Raw genomic sequence first — 20434 nt, 5'->3', positions numbered from 1 at the left:
AGCGTAAAAATATGGTATATCAAGGTTGTGGACCCTATAGAGGTCACAATTTTAATCCGATTTTGTTGAAACTTGAAATGTAAGTTTAAAACCCAAAGATCTCGGTTCCTTTCGATATTCGCGCATATCAGACTGTAACTTCCTGAATTATGGCCCCTGATTGTACGAAAAATCTCATTTTTAGCTTGTGGACCCTATAGAGGTCATAATTTTTATCCAATTTAAAAAAACGTATTATTATATCACCATTACACCCTAAGGACGGCTGAGTTCGAATTTCATTCGAGGTCATAATTTTTATACGCCCACATTGATATGTGGTCGTATATTGTCGTCGCCCCCGTCCGTCCGGCGTTCACAAGTGCTTGTGGACGCTCTAGAGGCCAAAGTTAAATTCATACACAGTGTTAAAGGTCATGAGACGAAGAAGCCTATAATTACTGCCAGAGTTATGGCCCTTGATCACTTTGAAAAATCTCGTGACGCTCTAGAGGCTAAAGTTATCATCCAATTGACTTCAGATTGATACACAGAGTTTAAGATCTTGATACGAACAAGTAAATTTTTATGACTTGAACAGCTAAATCCATGATTTAAAAGTTTTGTATACTAAGCGTTGGCATGGGGCAGAACTTTATAAAAACCAAACAAATTCTAATGGTTTTCTGATAATTACTTGATGAGTTGTTACTCTTAATCAGATTTTAGTGTATTATAAATGTTTCATTTCCGTAAAAAGTAAAAATATGCGACAACACTTGTTGACTGCTCGGACGATTCAGCTGCTGTGGGCGTATGTTTTATTGCCTGCCAACCTATCTTTTTACATGCCGATTATCAAAATTACGGTTATTTATGCTAATTACTGGGATTATGAACTACGTGACTGATTTTCATTATGGTATGACTGTTGTTGTAGCCGACAAGCAAGTTGATGGACTACTTAATTAACAAGTAATAATTAACCCGTTGTAATTTAGCCGAAAGTAGATTGATTTATGATAGCATAGTGGCCGGTTTATTGTTTTACCAATTGGCTTGATTGAACTTCAAGCGGCTAAAGCCGATAAAAAACAGCCGATTAAGATCCCTGGTCCACAGTAAATTTGCAAAAAATCTTTTAAAAACCGTAGCCACTGTTGCGTCAATAGCTTTTCCTTTCTGTTTTTGCAGATTTATTTCAAATTTGTTGTGAAGTATTGGGGTTACGAAAGGACCAATCATATTGGTATTTCAGACTTATCCCCTCCTTCGTTCTGAAAATCTTGCGAACGTGAACTAAAGTTTTGAACAGATTATTTCTCAAATTTAGTGTGAATTATTAGGATTGTGGGTTCCTTAACCCTATTGCCTGACCAATTTGGAGTGAACCATTGCAATCGGAAAGGATGTACTCGGTTGATTTTCAGCAATCTAGGACTTACTGTTCCAGAGATATATAGTGTGTCCCGAAAAGCTTGTGATTTGCATGGTGGGGTTGGGGTTGGGAACTGCAACATAAACATCTCAAGTGCTTCTTTAAAAGTCATCACTATATCACGCTCATTTGAAAATTTTAATTCTCGTTTCAAACTATTATCTTTCAGGTGACTTTGCTATTTTATTGAATTCTGGCATGAGTTTAAGAAAAGCGTTACTATATAACTTTCTATCAGCTTGTATGTGTTATTTGGGTTTAATTGTTGGAGTATTATTAGGGGAGAATACTACAGCACATGAATGGGTATTTGCTATAGCTGGTGGAATGTTTCTCTATATTTCTTTAGTAGACATGGTAAGTAGTTGAATTATAACATTAAATAAACTGTTAAAGTGGTAGAATTTACTTGAATTGTCTTAAATATTCGGATTTGATGTGATTTATGTTGGCTAAGACTTTAAAATGTAACTAGGGAAATAATGTTGTTAATGATACATGTACGGAAGCTCAAATACATATTAATTTTATACGCCTTCATTGTAATACGGGCGTATTATGTTGTCACCCTGTCCGTTTTTGGCGGATTCTTTTCAAATTTGATGTGAATAATCAACGTCCTTCCGAAAACCTTGTGAATACGATAGGGGCTGAATTTTTCGATGGATTCTTTTCGAATTTGGTGTGAAGCATGGAGGTCATGAGAGGACGAACGCTATCGGTATACAGCGTTCTACTACTTTCTGTTCCGGAGTTATCCCCCTTTTGCCGAAAACCTTATTTATGCGAAAGAGGCTATAGTTTCGACGAATATCAATTTTCAGCTTTCTACATCTTTCCTTTCTGGACTTATCCCCATTTAGCCGAAAATCATGTGAATTTTTTTTTCAAATTTGGTTTGAAGCATTGGGTTCGTGCAGGGGTGGATCCAGGAATATTTGCAGGAGGGGGTTTGCCAGGTTCCTGTTAAGGACATTTGACAGTTGACAGTCTGATTTTGATGAAACTTAAAAGGTGTGTTTATATCACAAAGATCTAGGTTCCGTTAGATATTCTCTCATATCAGATCGTAACTTCCTGGAGTATGGCCACTAGCTGGAGTAAGGTGATTCTAGCTTATGAACGCCTTAGATGTTACAATTTTTATTTGATTTTAAATGACGGTTGAGTTTGAATTTCGTGAAATTTAAACTGAAAATGCTTGACAAAATGACTGCTCCCCATACGCAAATAGTGTAAAAGTATGTAATACTAATACCAAGGTTGTAGACTCTAGAGGTCACATTTTTTATCCAATTTTGATGAAACTTAAAACCTATGTTTATATATTAAAGATCTCGATTCATTTCAATATTTGCACATATCAGACCTTAACTTTCTGGATTATGACCCCTGATTGTACGAAAAATCCTGTTTTTAGATTGTGGCCATTCTAGAGGTCACAATTTTTATTCGATTTAAAAAAGCTTTAAATATATCAATATTATACCATATTGACCCTTTACAGGTCACAAGATGTATTCGATTTTAAAAACCATTCAAATATATCACCGTTACACCATAATGACGGTTGAGTTTGAATGTCGTGGAAATCGGACCTAAACTGCCCAACATATGCAAATAGTGTAAAAGTATGTAATTACCAAGGTTGTGGACCCTCTAGAGGTAACAATTTTTTCCGCTTTTAATGAAACTTAACATACATGTTTTATCCCAAAGATCTATGTTCCTTTAAATATTCGTGCATGTCGGACCGTAACTTCCTGGAATGTGGCCCCGGACTGAACGAAAAATTGTAATTCTATATGCATAGGCGTACGGGGAAATTTTGACTGGGAGGGCGGTGGTGGTTGGTGCCCCAAAAATGTAGTTAGGTTCTTAGTATGTTACATAATAATCATAATATCTCTTTTGCGATGAATAAGTTCTTAATTTCTAAATCATCAATAAAAGAGAACTTAATTTTATTTACTTGTAATATACACAACTAAAAACAGTTGTTTATGTAACTGTAACTCGTGGCTTACTGTACTCCAAACAATAGAGGGTTCGAGTCTTAAGATTTCTATTTAATTGCCTAACTAAAGACACTCTGAATTTAAATTCGCTGTTAAATTGGACGCATTCAAGAACACAATATTTTTTTATACAACTTTTACAAAGTACAATTGTGTGCCCAAATTTTCCCAGCATTTGGTGCCCATTTGACGTATCATAGAGATCAAGTGAGATGTGCATTCTTAGACCAGATGATGTCATATTTCAAAGTGTGAATGGTTACAAAAACATGCATGTCAATGTACCAAAACACAACCCAAATTAACAGTCCTTTAGTAAGGGAAGGGATACGTCAACAGCAATGGTAGAATTACAATCCAACTTCACCTTACAAGTAAGTCTCGTTTAATTTATAAATTCTACCATGCTGTATGATGTGGTCTTAGAGACCAACCAAGATTTTTAAAGTTGTAACCATGAATAACAACAATTATAATTAGATCTGCTAGGCAGTTATGAAAGCTTTCATATTCACAGTCAGTTTCTGTCGTGTATCATGGGTTATATAAAGAATCTCAACAAGGAACAGAAGTTATTAAAATCAAAACTCGAAGTTATATACGTATATATAGTGAGTAACATTGCACAAGGGTAAAAAAAACAAAACTGGAAAATAAAGGGAAATAACTGAGACTTGTATTGCTGTAATGAAATTGACTCCCCGTTCGAGAAGTTTAAAATACGGATCTAGATGTTGAAAAACCGGACAGATGAGAAAAGGAAATGAAAATGGCGGGAAATAACTCAAAAATGGTGGAAAATGTCGTACAAGTACATTGTGTCGTAGGATGATCATTTGGAGAATTATACAACCCTAAATGCGACGGTTATTAATATGAAATGAAATGGGCTTTAACGTCCTGCTTCTACTGTGCTAATTAAGACAGGCATATGCTATACAGGTTGCTATGAGTTATATTTTGCCCAGGTAGCGGCACTTTGGCCTACTCTTATATCGAATTCCAACTGCCAAGGGATCTTTAACATGGACCCCAATTTATAGACGGGTCCTCAGTTGATCGGTCCATCCACTGGAAAGGGGAAACGACGCTGGAAAATGCTGATATTTATGCGTATACATGTATATAGTGAGTAACATTGCATATGAAATATGAAAGCTTAATGACAAGTAATTACTATTTTTTCGAAGAAAATCCAATAACATACAGTTTAGTTCAAATTAAACACTTAAATAGTAACTCTGTTCAAAATAGTTTCTGAGAACACACCCTCATCCATTAAAGGTTTATCATAATACTGTCTAAATGTTGACTCATTTGACCAACCTGCTGTATCTAAAATTATTCTAATACTAGGAACCTTCTCTTTACTGGCTACTGCCAGGTAAAAAATGCTCATATCAATTCTGGACATTTTAAGAACATATTTCAGCCACCTAGAGATTGCGTCCTGTTAAACTTGATTCAATCTGATTAAAATACAGATCTATATTTCGTTTCGTTTTTTTTATACTTTCGATGGCCTACACTACATGAAGATCTGACAAGCTATAGCGATATGTCACGTCAGGGGTCAAAAGACCGACTTACGACTCTATGACGTCAGACATTTGATTAACCAATCAGCATTGAAGTTACTAGTGGATTACCCACAGTTCCGTGAAAAACACGCCTAAAGCTCGCCGTAACAGACTGTTTCATTGGCTTATCCCTGACACCATTCAGAACACGAGTTAAATAACAACTCTTCCAGATGCAAGTGTAGTAAAGACAAGTAAAACGAAATAGGATCTGTGTTTTAACCAGATTGAACTTGATTATAAGGTTTAACATAACTTAAAAATAGCTTTGAAAAGTTTTTCTCTGAATGAACTTCCTCAGTTCTTTTAAAATATTCTTTAATCACAGTCACAATGCATAATCTCCTATCAGGAGCATTATGCTTTAATTACAAGTTCTCCTTGTTGATATCCTCGTCTTGTTTGCTTCAATAGATAACCTTGTCTATTTTTAATACCAGAATTATTAGGGTTTCACACTGTGTAGCTTGTGTGAAACACTATTGTTTTTATACGCCCACATTGAAATGTGGACGTATATTGCCGTCGCCCCCGTCCGTCCGTCCGTCCATCGTCCACAATTTCTTGTGAACGTTCTAACGCCAAAAGTTATCATCCAGTTGTTTTAAAATTGATATATATAAGAAGCCTATTTAATTTCAATAATTTCCGTTTATTACGTCTAGAGTTATGGCCCTTGTTTCACTTTGTTGAACCTTGTGAACGCTCTAATGCCAATAGTTAACATACGATCTTTGTGAAATTTATATGCAATATTTAAGTTAGTGAAACGAAGAAGCCTATTGAATTTCAGCAAATTCTGCTAATTACGTCTAGAGTTGTGGCCCTTGTTTCACTTTATTGAACCTTGTGAACGCTCTAACTTCAAAAGTTATCATCCGATCGTTCTGAAATTTACACGCATTATTTAAATTAGTGAAACGAAGAAGCCTAATGAATTTCAGCAATTTCTGTTTATTACGTCTAGAGTTATGGCCCTTGTTATTGAATCTTGTGAACGCTCTAACGCCAAAAGTTATCATCCAATCTTTCTGAAATTTACATGCATTATTTAAATTACTGAAACGAAGAATCCTATTGATTTTCGTCAATTTCCGTTTATTACGTCTAGAGTTATGGCCCTTGTTTCACTTTATTGATCCTTGTGAACGCTCTAACGTCAAAAGTTATCATTTGATCTTTCTGAAAATTGTATGCATTATTTAAATTAGTGAGACGAAGAATCCTATTGAATTTCAGCAATTTCCGTTTATTACGTCTAGAGTTATGGCCCTTGTTTCACTTTATTGATCCTTGTGAATGCTCTAACGCAAAAAGTTATCACCCGATCTTTGTGAAATTTATATGCATGATTTAAATTAGTGAAACGAAAAAGCCTATTGAATTTCAGCAATTTACAATAATTACTTCTAGAGTTATTGCCCTTGTTTCACTTTGTTAAACCTTGTTAATGCTCGATTGATGATAGTTATCATCCGATATGTATGAAATTTATATGCATCATTTAAATTTGTGAAACAGGTCTATTGAATTTCAGCAATTTCTGTCAATAATTTCTATGGCGATTGTGAACGTTTGAATGACAAAAGTGATCATGTGATCTGTATGAAATTTATAAGCATTATTTAAATTAGTAAAACGAAAAAGCCTGTCAAATTTCAACAATTTCTGTAGATTACTTCCAGAGTTGAGATCCTTGTTTCAGTTTGTAGAACCTTGTAAACCCTCAAACGACAAAATTTATAATCTTATTTGTATGGAACTGTCTTGTAAAGGCCCCCAATTACCTACAAAGGAATAAATATGCGACAACCCTTGACGACCGCTCGGACGATTTAGCTGCTGTGAGCGTATGTTTCGTTGCCTGGCAACCTATCTTTGTTCAGATTATTAGGGTTTCACACTGCGTAGCTCGTGTGAAACACTTGTTTTTGTTCAAATTATTATTCTTATTAAGATTTCATATGAAAAGCTTATTGTTTTTGTTAAGATTATTATTATTATTATTTTTTTATGAGATTTCTCAGAATCTAACCATAGGATCTTTCTGAAACTTTGACCTATACCCCCAAAAATGGGTGGCAGCTTTTGATTAAATATATTTTCAAAACGTTTTACGAATCGGAAATCACCGAATTTTTCGAACGAAGAAATTGACCTACATACCAATAACTCTGTGACCTATTTTACTAATTCCTTTTTCTTTGAGTACCTTGAAATATTTACTTCAAATGCGCAATTTCTGATTTTCGAATTTCGAAACAGAATTGACAACTTCTTTAATATTGGTACGATTTTCATGAAATTTGGAATATATGTAGATCTCATTGACCCAACTTCAACGATACCATTAATGATGCCCTAACTTTTCTCCCCTTGGAGAAATTAAGGATTAAATTTTTCCAAAAAATCGACTAAATATAGGTCAGATTGCCTTGAACATTTTTTCTGTACTAGCTACGACACTTCTGATTCGTTCACAGAAAATGGAGTTAGTAGCCCATTCCGGAAGTGCCACCATCTTGAAACGTGAAATATCGCTAAGGCTTTTTTGATATTTTACTTACAGACAAGGGAATTATATTTTCCGAATCCTTGAAGGAAAGCCCATAAATTGTAGGAATTAGAATTTTGATTTCTGGCAAATGATGGACGCCATTTTGAATTGAAAATGATAAATAGTGAAAAATCCACATTAATGGGCTTGAAAACATACACAATTGGTCGTGGCTTATAGAATCTGTCTCCTATAACCGAAAATAATACATTTCAGGATAGCCTGGCTCATGGTCGAATGTTTGGTATTTGAATATTTCAAAAATTTGAATTTCGCCTTTGATGTTTTCTGTGCCGACAAGGTTGTTTTCGAGTGTAGGCCCGCGCATGCGCCTCACAACCCTATTATCGTGCACATCAACTTGAAACTCACCGGGTATCTGGCTTATGGTCCTAAGCACAATTCCAAACAAGAAATTTTAGGGCCATTTTCCCGGGGGTACATAAAGTAAAAAAAAAAAAAAAAAGAGATGGAACTAGGTGTTCGATTTTAATTTGGAGACAATTTTTGGATGCGCCGAGGTCGGAAATGGGGGGGGGGGTAGCAGAAGTTTCGAAGAGATAGGTTCATTTTGTAAAAAAATCCCTTCTTAACAACATATTTAGCTTCTTTTGACTTCACGCATGCGCAACCCTGGAACCAAAGGTACCATGACTACCAAATTCCGGCTAGGAACTTTTCACGTTAGTACCTAGGTGCCCTGAAAATTTCAAGGCTATACCTGCATTCCTTCAAGTCCTTTGTTCTTGGCACGGCTTCAGTTCAGTTGCCGTTCTCATTTTTTCTATGTGCAGATACGGCTTCCGTAAGGGGAAAAAGGGGGGATTTCACCACGACACCAGAACGGATTGTCCGACAACCGTGAAATTTGGACACAAGACGCCTATTACCACCCCGGATTCTGTACTTTACTCCCATTTTGATCTGATTAAAAAAAAAAAGAGTTTTATCAAAAAAAAAAAATGATTTTTCGGAATTTAATATTAGTTTTAATTAATTTTGAAATTGGAAATGCAAAGGGATTTTATCGCCTCTTTCGTATGTGATAGGTATTAGTACTACACATATTATCCTTAAAAGACAATTTTTTAAAATGACCGCAACGATGTTTGCGACACTAAAATCCGAAATCGCCTATTTTGTCCTTTTTTGACTGCTGAGGCATCCTTCCAGTGGTCAAAATCTCTGGAATTTCTAGCGGTTGGTGGTGCCGCGATGATATTTATCACATATTAAAAGGATAAAATGCTCAGATATCAAGAACAATAAGAAATCAAAAATACGCCAATTTTTTAAGCAAAAAAACCCATTGATGGGTGGGGGTGGGCTTCGAATTTATTTTCAACGTTCTCGGAATTCCACCCTCTTCTATTTTTAATATGTGATAGCTAGAATCCCAAGGTACATTCTGTGCAAATTTGAAGGTAATTGGACCACTGGAACAATGCCTGTGCATTGAAAATCAACCCCGGTCGCAAAAATTCATGAACGCTTGTTCATGTATTATGGCCGCCATCTTAGGTCCACCCGACCTCACGGATCCACCCAACCACTCCGAAATTCACCCAAAATCCACTGCAACTTCTTTTGACTTTGCGCATGCGCCACGCTGGAACCAAATTCCGGCTAGGAACTTTTGACGTTGGTACCTAGGTGCCCTGAAAATTTCAAGGCAATACCTGCAGTCATTCAGGTCGTTTGATCTTGACACAATTTTTTAAAATGACCACAACGAAACATACCCCCACAGCAGCTATATCGTCCGGGCAGTCAACAAGAGTTGTCGCATATTTTTACATTTATAATACATTTATAATACATTAAAATCTGATTAAGAGTAACAACTAATTAAGTAATTATCAGAAAACCATTAGAATTTGTTCGGTTTTTATAAAGTTCTGTCCCATGCTAACGTTTAGTATACGAAACTTTTAACATCATGGATTTAGCTGTTCAAGTCATAAAGATTCATTGAAAATCAATATACTTGTTCGTCTCAAGACCTTAAACACTGTGTATAAATTTAAAGTCAATCGGATATTAACTTTAGCCTCTAGAGCGTCCACAAGATTTTTCAAAGTGATCAATTGCCATAACTCTGGCAAAAATTATCGGAAATCGCTGAAAATCATTAGGATTCTTTGTCTCATGACCTTAAACACTGTGTATAAATTTATAGTCAATCCGAAATTACCTTTACCATCTAGAGCGTCCACAAGATTTTTCGAAGTGATCAAGAGCCATAACTTTGGCAGTAATTATCGGAAATTGCTGAAAATCAGTAGGCTTCTTCGTCTCATGGCCTTAAACACTGTATATAAATTTAAAGTCAATCGGATATTAACTTTAGCCTCTAGAGCGTTCACAAGCAATTGTGGACGCCGGACGGACAGAAGGAGGTGACAACAATATACGACCACATTGAAATGTGGTCGTATAAAAACTGAAATCGCCTATTTTGACTTTTTTTGACTGCTGAGGCATCCTTCCGGTGGTCAAAATCTCTGGAATTTCCAGCGGTTGGATGCCCCTGCGCCCGCGATAATATCTATCACATATTAAAGGAGAAAAATTTTGCGATACTTACTGAAATCCTTGAAGGAATGCCTAAAAAACGTTGAGAACAGAATTTTGATTTCGCTCAACTGATGGTCTCTATTTGGAATTGAATATGAAGAACAGTGAAAAATCCACTTGAAGAGACGTGAAAATAAACACAATAGGCCGTAATATGTTCAATGCGTCTCTTATTTAATGCATTTCAGGATAGCTCGGGATCAAGATCGATTTTTTGATGTTTGAAAGTTTTCAGAATTGCATATTTCGCCTTTGACCTTTTACGTGCCGACAAAGTTGTTTGCAGGACAATTTATGCCTTTAATTTTCAAATTTTACAAATTTAACCTAAATATTTGAACAGCTAAAGTCAATCTGATTCAAAAAATATTAGTTCCGTAATTCCGTTCAAAGTTATTTCATTTATTTTTTTGATATTTTCCTGCCCCTTTTTAGTTCTTTCCCGCCAATTTTCGTTTCATGATCTCATCTGTCCCGTTTTTAAAAGGTTTGATCCATTTTTCTGAAACTTATGGAATGGAAAGTCATTCCGATTACAGCAATCCAAGTCTCAGTTATTTCCCTTTAGTTTTCAGATTATTTTGTTGCCTGGGTGCAATGTTTCTCACTATATTTAGACTTGTAACTTCGCGACTTTTTCACCGATTTTGATAATTATTTTTTGTTGTTCTTTTTTCTTTTAAGATACTTGATATAATCCATGTCACGTGACAATGAATATGAAAGCTTTCATATCTGCATGGGACAGTCGCAAATCTAGTTAGGGTTTCACACTGCGTAGCTTGTGTGAAACACTATTGTTTTTGCATACGTGTGATTGGCCACAAGTAAAATGTCAGGCGATTTTTGTAAAAATGTCAAGAGATTTTTATAAAAATGTCAAGAGATTTTTGTAAAAATGTCAAGAGATTTTTGTAAAAATGTCAGTAGAATTAAGGTCAAAAGAGGGAGACTTTATCTCGCGTTAATGTTGCAATTTCATATTTTTAAGTTATATTTTTAAAATGCATTAAAATAAAGCCTTAAAAAAGATGGTATCTATAAACAGTCCTACCTTGTTAAAGAATAATCCTATAATTCACTATTGCCAGTTGAGAAATTACCCACCAACCATGAATAAAATACAAATTAATTTACATATTTTATATATTTTAATATCATTTGATTGTTTTAATTACAGAAACTTAACAAAACACATGAAAACACACAATAAAGCACTGGTCATACTCATGTCTCTATATTAATTTTCAAATATTTACTGAAAGCACACTTCTTACATATACAAACACACTTGTTACATAAACAAACACACTAGTTACATAAACAAACACACTATTTGTCCTCCATCAATCTGTCTTTATAACTTTTTCAACATCTTGACACTTGTTTTAGGCCTAATAATAACTTTTCTGGGACAAACATGATCATAAATTTTCTTTGTAAATCGTCGGTAATCGCATCTTATATATATCATTAATCCCTATTTCCTACTCATTATAATCCAATGACAAACAACTGTTGTGCTAACCTTGTCAATTAAACAGTTGGACGACGAGATTAACGGTTTCTTTTTTGGACTCAACCGCCATCTTTAATTCTTTAAATGACCTCTGACCCACGCTACTCAAGACCTCTCATTCTTATAAATAATTTGAAATGAGCAATAAAAACTTAATTAAAATCAACTGATTGCTAAACTTTATTAATTTTGTATAAAAACAATATATTTAAATGGTATTGTTCGAAATACGAAAACATCGGAAATGTATTCAGGTCGTGTTACTAATTATAGTAACAACATTCAACACGAGATTGTCGGTTGTCATTAACAAAAAAAAAAGTCTGTCTCGTTTTATTTCGATGCTATTTGATTACAATTTTGACTCCCAAAAAATAAAATTGCAAGAATTGAAAAAGCGGGAGTATTTTTCTGCCGCTCGGGAGATCAGGGGTGAAATCGGGAGACTCCCGCAAATTGCGGGAGGTATCACGTTAAAATTATTATTAGGGTTTCACACTGCGTAGCTTGTGTGAAACACTATTTTTTCTGTTAAGATTATTATTAGAATTTCACACTGCGTAGCTTGTGTGAAACACTATTGTTTTTGTTAAAATTATTAGGGTTTCACTCTGCGTAGCTTGCGTGAAACACTATTGTTTTTGTTAAAATTATTATTCTTCTTATTATTATTTTTTTTTCCACTTGAGCATATCTCAGAAACTACTTGTCGGATCATTTCGATGTCTTCGGTTTTACTGGGAAAGTGGGTGTGACTTAGAGATTAAAGCTATTTTGAACGTTCTGTGACTATGCGAAATGTCCGATACGCCAAAGTTGTCGTTTTTTGAAATATTGCAGTAATATTAACAATAATCGTCAGATTTTAACATTGGATACATTTTGACATAGCTTGCGACAGGGCACATATCTACGGTAGTTTAGATTTTTGATTTTCGACGAATCTTCGGAGATATTAGGTGCCAAATTTTGACAAAAAACTTTTTTTATTAATGAATAATATTAATTTTTTATGGCATTTTAACCAGTGTTAAGGGGTCATCTGATTTGATCAAAAATGTGAACATCTTTTGTCTCGATAATTTTTCTTGGCCGCTATTGGCCAATTCAGTTAATCGGTTCTAGATTAATTATTTATTGTCCGATTTTTATAAAACAAAGTTCATATGCTCCATGGTGCAAATTCTCAATTTTTATACGCCCACATGGAAATGTGGTCGTATATTGCCGTCGCCCCCGCCCGTCCGTCTGTCGGTCCGTCCGTCGTCCACAATTTTCTTGTGAACACTCTACAGCCTACATTTATCATCTGATTGTTGTTTGCATTAGTGAGACGAAGAAGCCTATTTAATTTCAATAACTTCCTTTAATGTCTTCTGGAGTTATAGCCCTTGGTTCTCTTTGTTGCACGTTGTGAACGCTCTAATGACAACAGTTATCAACTGATCTGTATGAAATTTATATGCATCATTTAAATTAGTGAAACGAAGAAGCCTGTTGAATTTCAGCAATTTCCGTTAATTACATCTAGAGTTATGGCCCTTGTTTCACTTTGTTGAATCTTGTGAACGCTCTAATGACAACAGTTATCATCCGATCTGTTTGAAATTGATATGCATCATTTAAATTATTTAAACGAAGAAGCCTCTTGAATTTCAACAATTTCCATTAATTACTCCATGGGTTATGGCCCTTGTTTCACTTTGTTGTACATTGTGAATGCTCTAACGACAAAAGTTATTATCCGATCTGTATGAAATTTATATGCATCATTTAGATTAGTAAAACAAATAGGCTTATTGAATTTCAGCAATTTCTGTTAATTACATCTAGAGTTATGGCCCTTGTTTCACTTTGTTGAATCTTGTGAACGCTCTAATGACAACAGTTATCATCGGATCTGTTTGAAATTGATATGGATCATTTAAATTAGTGCAACGAAGATGCCTATTCAATTTCAGCAATTTCCGTTAATTACACCGTGAGTTATGGCCCTTGTTTCATTTTGTTGTACCTTGTGAATACTTTAACGACAAAAGTTATTATCCGATCTGTATGAAATTTGTAGGTATTGATTAAATTAGTAAAACGAACAAGCCTATTGAGTTTCAGTAAATTTCCATTAATTACATCTAGAGTTATGGCCCTTGTTTCACATTGTTGAATCTTGTTAACGCTTGAACGACAAAAGTTATCACCCGATCTGTATGAAATTCATATGCATCATTTAAATTAGTGAAATGAAGAAGCCTATTGAATGTCAGCAATTTCTGTCAATTACTTCTAGAGTTATGGCCCTTGCTTTACTTAGTTGAAGCTTGTGAACGTTCGAACGACAAAACTGATCATCCCATCTGTATGAAATTGCATTATTTGAATTAGTAAAACGATTTCTGTAGATTACTTCCAGAGTTACAGCCCATGTTTTAGTTTTTAGAACCTTGTGAACCGTCAAACGACGAAAATTATAATGTCATCTGTATGAAAATGTCTATTAAATGCCCCCTAATTACCTACAAAAGAATAAATATACGACAACTCTTGTCGACCGCTCGGACGATTTAGCTGCTGTGGGCGTATATGTTTTGTTGCCTGGCAACCTATCTTTTTTATTACCGGTAAAATTTTCTATCGGCACCGGATGTGACGCAATTTTGCCAAAAACTCCAATTTTGTCGAGTCGGAACGTCTTTTCACTAGCAAATGTTAATTTTTGCAAATATGATAGATCAAGATAAATGCCCCAACAAAAGGCGCACAAAATCTCAGACTCGCTTTTTATATGCCCACATTTTCATGTGGACGTATATTGTCGTCGCCCCTGTCCGTCCGTCCACAATTTGTTTGTGGACTCTCTACAGGTCACAATTCTTGTCCGATTTTGATGAAACTTGAAATATAGGTTTATCCCCAAAAGATCTCGGCTGCTGTCAATATTGGCATGTATCGGATCGAAACTTCATGGATTATGGCCCCTGTTTGTACAAAAAATCATGCTTTTAGCTTGTCGACCCTATAGAGGTCACAATTTTTATCCGATTTTGTTGAAACTTGAAATGTAAGTTTATAACCCAAAGATCTCATTTCCTTTCGATATTCGCGCATATCGGACTGTAACTTCCTGAATTATGGCCCCTGATTGTACGAAAAATCGCGTTTTTAGCTTGTGGACCCTATAGAGGTCATAATTTTTATCTGATTTAAAAAACCGTATTATAATTTTTATTCGATTTAAAAAACCGTATTATTATATCACCGTTACACCCTAAGGACGACTGAGTTCGAATTTCGTGAAAATCGGCCCAAAATTGACAGACAAAATGGCCGCCGTTCGTTCTCAAATAGCGTAAAAATATGGTATATCAAAGTTGTGGACCTTATAGAGGTCACAATTTTTATCCGATTTTGTTGAAACTTGAAATGTAAGTTTATAACCCAAAGATCTTGGTTCCTTTCGATATTCACACATATCGGACCGTAACTTCCTGAATTATGGCCCCTGATTGTACAAAAAATCGCATTTTTAGCTTGTGGACCCTATAGAGGTCATAATTTTTATCCGATTTAAAAAAATGTTTGAATATATCACTATTATACCCTTATGATGGTTGAGTCAGAATTTCGTCCAAATCGGACCAAAACTGCCGGACAAAATGGCTGCCCCTCGTACGCAAATATTGTAAATATTTGGTATATCAAGGTTTTGGACCCTCTAGAGAGAGCACACAATTTTGATCCGATTTTGATGAAACTTGAAATACATGTTTATAACCCTAAGATCTTGGTGGCTCCTTTCAATATTCATGCATATCGGATTGTAACTTCCTGAATTATGGCCCTTGATTGTACGAAAAATCACTTCTTTTTTTGAGCTTGTTCTCTGTCCATCTCTTGCAAAATGTGGGCGTATCTTGCATGGCAGCCGCTTGTTATCTGATTTTGTTGAAACTTGAAATGTAAGATCCTGGTTCCTTCTGATATTCACGCATATTGGAACGTAACTTTCTGAGTTATGGCCCCTGATTGTACAAAAAATTGCGATTTTAGCTTGTGGGCCCCATAGAGGTCATGATTTTTATCCGATTTAAAAAAAACATATTATTTTATCACCGTTACACCCTAAGGACGGCTGAGTTCGAATTTCGTGAAAATCTGCCCAAAACTGACAGACAAAATGGCCGCCCTTCGTTCTTAAATATACTATTCAAAAAAAGTAGGGGATATTTGATTTTGGGGGCATAATACTAAAATATGCAAATGACTACGAAAAAAGTCACTATAGAACCTAACAGAAGAAACATTTCCAGTTACATGTGACGCCCAAACGCACCAATAGCTACCGCATGGAATGCAGGTGATGCTTGGGATCATCATGGGGGTCCAACCCAAGATTTGCACGACTCTGACTTTGAATGTTACAGTCATTGTGGCATTGAATTCCAGGGTGGAAACATCAGTTTAATTGTTTTAGTGACCAGAAAACAAATTTTGATATGCGTCGGCTTACCCAAAATGAAAGGTTACGTGCCCTTGGCATGCTACAGATCGGCACAACACAGGCGGTTGTGGCGCGGACGATGAATGTTTCTCAGTCTGTCATAAGCAGGCTATGGTCCAGATACCGTGATACACAATCTGTACAGGACAGACCACGCTCAGGTCGACCAAGGGCGACAACTCAAGCCCAGGATCGATTTATCCGTACCTTGGCCTTGAGAAATCGTGTCATCACAGCAAATCAGATCAGCGCTCGTCTTCAAACAGACACTGGCGTGAGAGTGAGTGGCCAGACGATTCGGAATCGACTGCATAGGGGTCACCTTCGCGCCCGGCGTCCTCGCGTGATCCCTTGTTTGAGAGATCATCACATTCAGGCAAGATGTCATTGGTGTAGGGATCGTCAACACTGGGATAATCGACGCTGGAGCAATGTGATGTTTTCAGATGAGTCAAGGTTCACTGTTGATTTTTTGGACAGACGTAGGAGGGTGTGGCGTCGTCGAAACGAGCGCTTCCAAGACGTTAATGTCATCAGACATGATCGATTTGGGGGTGGTTCTGTTATGGTGTGGGGAGGCATCACTGTTGCTGGAAGAACGGCTTTACATGTTGTTGCAGGGCGTGTTACAGGCCAGTACTACCGGGACAACATCTTGGCAGTCCATGTTGTGCCGTTCGCACGACGTCATGGCCGCCGTTTCATCTTCCAGGATGACAACGCAAGATGTCACATGGCCAGGATCGTTACAGGTTACCTCCAACAACAGAACATCACCACATTACCTTGGCCAGCACTGAGTCCCGACCTCTCCCCCATCGAGCATGTCTGGGACATGCTTGGACAGAGGTTACGTCAACGTCAACAACGTCCTGCCAATGTCCAAGAACTTGCTGCTGCGTTGCAACAGGAATGGGACAATCTGGACCAAAATGACCTTAGACGTCTCATTAGGAGTATGCCACGTCGGATCAATGCTTGTTTGGCAAACAGAGGAGGATTTACCCGTTACTGACTTGGTTGTGATGCTGTGGTAACTTTGCTGTTTCACCCCGTGTATCATTTTACCCTTATAATGGTCAGTCTGTGCCTTACTTAGTCTAACGATCATTTGGAATAAATCGATGAATGTGAACTTCATTTCATTTTGTCATTTGTTTCTTCGTCAGTTTCATTAGGTGACTTTAATAACACTTAAAAATCAAATATCCCCTACCTATTTTGAATAGTATAGCTTAAAAATATGGTATATCAAGGTTGTGGACCCTATAGAGGTCACAATTTTTATCCGATTTTGTTGAAACTTGAAATGTAAGTTTATAACCCAAAGATCTCGGTTCCTTTCTATCTTTGCGCATATCGGACCGTTACTTCCTGAATTATGGCCCCTGATTGTACGAAAAATCAATTTGACTATAAAGGCTAAAGTTTGTAATGGATCTTTTTCATATTTAGCTTGAAGCATTGGGGTCATCGATCCCTATCCATATTCATAATCCACAGCCTGCCTTTCCTAAGTTATCCCTCCTTTGCCGGAAACGGTGAACCCGATTATAGGCTATAGATTTTAACATTTTTTTTTTGTCCCCCGCCTTTCGAAGAAAGCAGGGGACTATTAAAATGGGTTCGTCCGTCTGTCTGTCCGTCACACTTTTTGGGACACAATAACTCTCCTTCTAATTGACCTAGAATGTTCAAACTTGGTGTAGGTGTTTATTAGGTCAATGCCTTGATGGAGTTCGAAGATGAGCGTTTTCGGCTTAGGGTAAGCAGAGATAAGCAATTTGATCGGTTGATGCTTTGGGACATGATAACATTAGTTCTAATTAAGTGAGAGAGATGAAACTTGGTGTATAGTTTCATTACATCAATACCTTGACTAAGTTCGATGATGAGCATTTTCTGCTCAGGCTAAGCAGAGCGATAAGCAATTTGATTGGCTGAGACTTTGGAACACAATAACTATCCTTTTAATTAAGCTTGAATGTTCAAACTTGGTGTAGGGGTTTATTAGGTCAATGCCTTGATGGAGTGCGAAGATCAGCATTTTCTGCTTAGGGTAAGCAGAGATAAGTAATTTGATTGGTTGATGCTTTGGAACACGATAACTTTAGTTCTAATTAAGTGAGAGTGATGAAACTTGGTGTATAGTTTCATTACATCAATACCTTGACTAAGTTCGATGATGAGAATTTTCTGCTTAGGCTAACGAGCAATAAGCATTTTGATTGGTCAAGACTTTGGAACATAACAACTCTGCTTCTAATTGAGGTAGAATGTTTAAACTTGATGTAGATGTTCGTCTTGACTGAGTTCAATGATTAACATATTGAGCTAAAGCTAAGCAGAGATAAGCAATTTCCTGCTTTGGAACAAGATAACTTTGATTCTATCTGACAGAGAGTGATGAAACTTTGTGTATAGTTGATAATCAGTTTGATTGCTTGATACTTTTGAAAAAAAACCTAAATGTGTGATTAATTAATATGTGTCTTCTATTTATTTTGGGATTTCGACGGGGACATCAGCATCACTGTTCGCTTGGGTTATTTTTGGTTTGGTTCTGTTTTCTTCTAGAAGAGTTGTTATAATCAGTAAAATTTCATTTCTCAAAAAAAAAGAGCAAATCACAGGCCTTCACGTAAAAGAAATGCGATCGCTCTCCTGGACACGCCTGGATGTCAGTCGAGGTGCGCTTTTTATAGCTCTCCTCAATGTCTAATTTGACTCCCCTCAAAGAAAATTATCAGGAAAAATAGTTGATAATCAGTTTGATTGCTTGATACTTTGGAAAAAAATAGATGTGCGATTAATTAATTTGTGTCATCTATTTATTTGGGGATTTCGGCGGGGGACATCAGCCTCACTGTTGGCTTGTTTAAATTAAAACTTGGTTGGAAGCAATGGGGACATAAGAGGATGAACTCTAGAGATCCTAAATTCTTATCAAATTTGCTCAACATCCAAGTTTTCCTGTCGGATAAGCTGCAGTTTGAGACTAAGCTGCTGTTTGGGACGTATTCACGCTTTGTATGGCTATCTTATACTTATTTTCTTCCTAGATGCCAGAAATGAACAGTGCAGCTGAGTCGGAGGAAGCTCAACGATACGGAACCTTTCAAATATTTCTACTGCAAAATGTAGGACTGCTCTCTGGATTCAGCATTATGTTGATAATGGCCATCTACGGTGGCGATATTTCTTTCGAATAACTATTTGATTATGTCATTATGTAAGATTTAGATTAAGAGCTGACCGTTCTTGCTATATTAGTTTAAAATTAGATAATGAAAAATCAATATATAGAGAATCTCCTACGAGTCTTTTTTTGATATCAAAAAATATCAACACAAGTCGATAAAGTAAAAAAAAAAATTTATTTTATTTATCACCCAATGCCTTCTTATATGCACAAATAAATAAATATAATTCTTTGCTATAGATTTCACTTTTACTGAACCTGATTACATTATGGCATAGTGATACATCATTTTTTGACAGCAATTCAACCATTGCAAAGTCCTTTATATTGACCCAGTGTCTCCATCAAGGCCAATTAAATAAAAATAGTTACTTTTAATAAAAAATGAACTGTTTTTTGAAAATAAAAAAAAGTAGTTCCTTTTTGATTGAACAATCAAATTCATGTAAAGGGATATCTCAGTAGATTATGAAATTTATCACAAAAGTGATATCTACTGTAGAATGTATTATTGGGTGATAAATTGCAAATCTCAGTAAAATTACTTTATTCTGAGCAAAGCTATGTGTGTTTGAATTTTTGAAACAGTCTTGATTGTCAAGTACCATTGCTATGATAATAAAGTCTCGATTATCCATTTTTATACGTCCACATTTTTATACGCCTAGATGTATATTGTTGTCACCCCTGTCCGTCTAGATGTCCGGACAATTTTTATCTGATTTCAACGAAACTTGAAATATAGGTTTATCTCCTACAATTTTTATCCGATTGCAATGAAACTTAAAATATAGGTTTATCGCCCTAAGATCTCGGTTCCTTTCGATGTTGGCATGTATCGGACTGTAACTTCATGGATTATGGCCCCTGATTGTACGAAAAATCACGTTTTTAGCTTGTGAACACTGTAGAGATCACAATTTTTATCCGATTTGGTTTAAACTTGAAATGTATGCTTATAACCCAAAGATCTTGGTTCCTTTCAATATTCGCGCATATCGGAACGTAACTTCCTGAATTATGGCCCCTGATTGTACCAAAAATCGTGTTTTTAGCTTGTAGACCC

The 20434-nt window shown here is 36.0% G+C and overlaps 1 protein-coding gene across 2 annotated transcripts in view; it reads left to right on the top strand.

The window, feature by feature from the left end:
• LOC126825398 (metal cation symporter ZIP14) overlaps positions 1–20009 on the top strand; it is a 221105-nt gene extending 201096 nt beyond the window's left edge. Inside the window, exons 7-9 of one of the 2 annotated variants that reach the window (XM_056101585.1) lie at positions 1587–1774; positions 2925–3082; positions 19229–19361. In XM_056101585.1, the coding sequence (XP_055957560.1) occupies positions 1587–1774; positions 2925–2948 (212 nt within the window). In that variant the 3' untranslated portion in view covers positions 2949–3082; positions 19229–19361. Of the gene's footprint in view, positions 1–1586; positions 1775–2924; positions 3083–19228 lie in introns of both variants that reach the window. The other variant, XM_050555049.2, reaches the window with a different exon arrangement.
• The last annotated feature ends 425 nt before the right edge of the window (positions 20010–20434 follow it).

This window comes from Patella vulgata, chromosome 6 (assembly GCF_932274485.2).
Source record: "Patella vulgata chromosome 6, xgPatVulg1.2, whole genome shotgun sequence".
NCBI classification, from domain to species: Eukaryota; Metazoa; Mollusca; class Gastropoda; family Patellidae; genus Patella; species Patella vulgata.
Note: the sequence above shows the minus strand (reverse complement) of the source record. Positions and strands in the feature narration are given on the sequence as shown.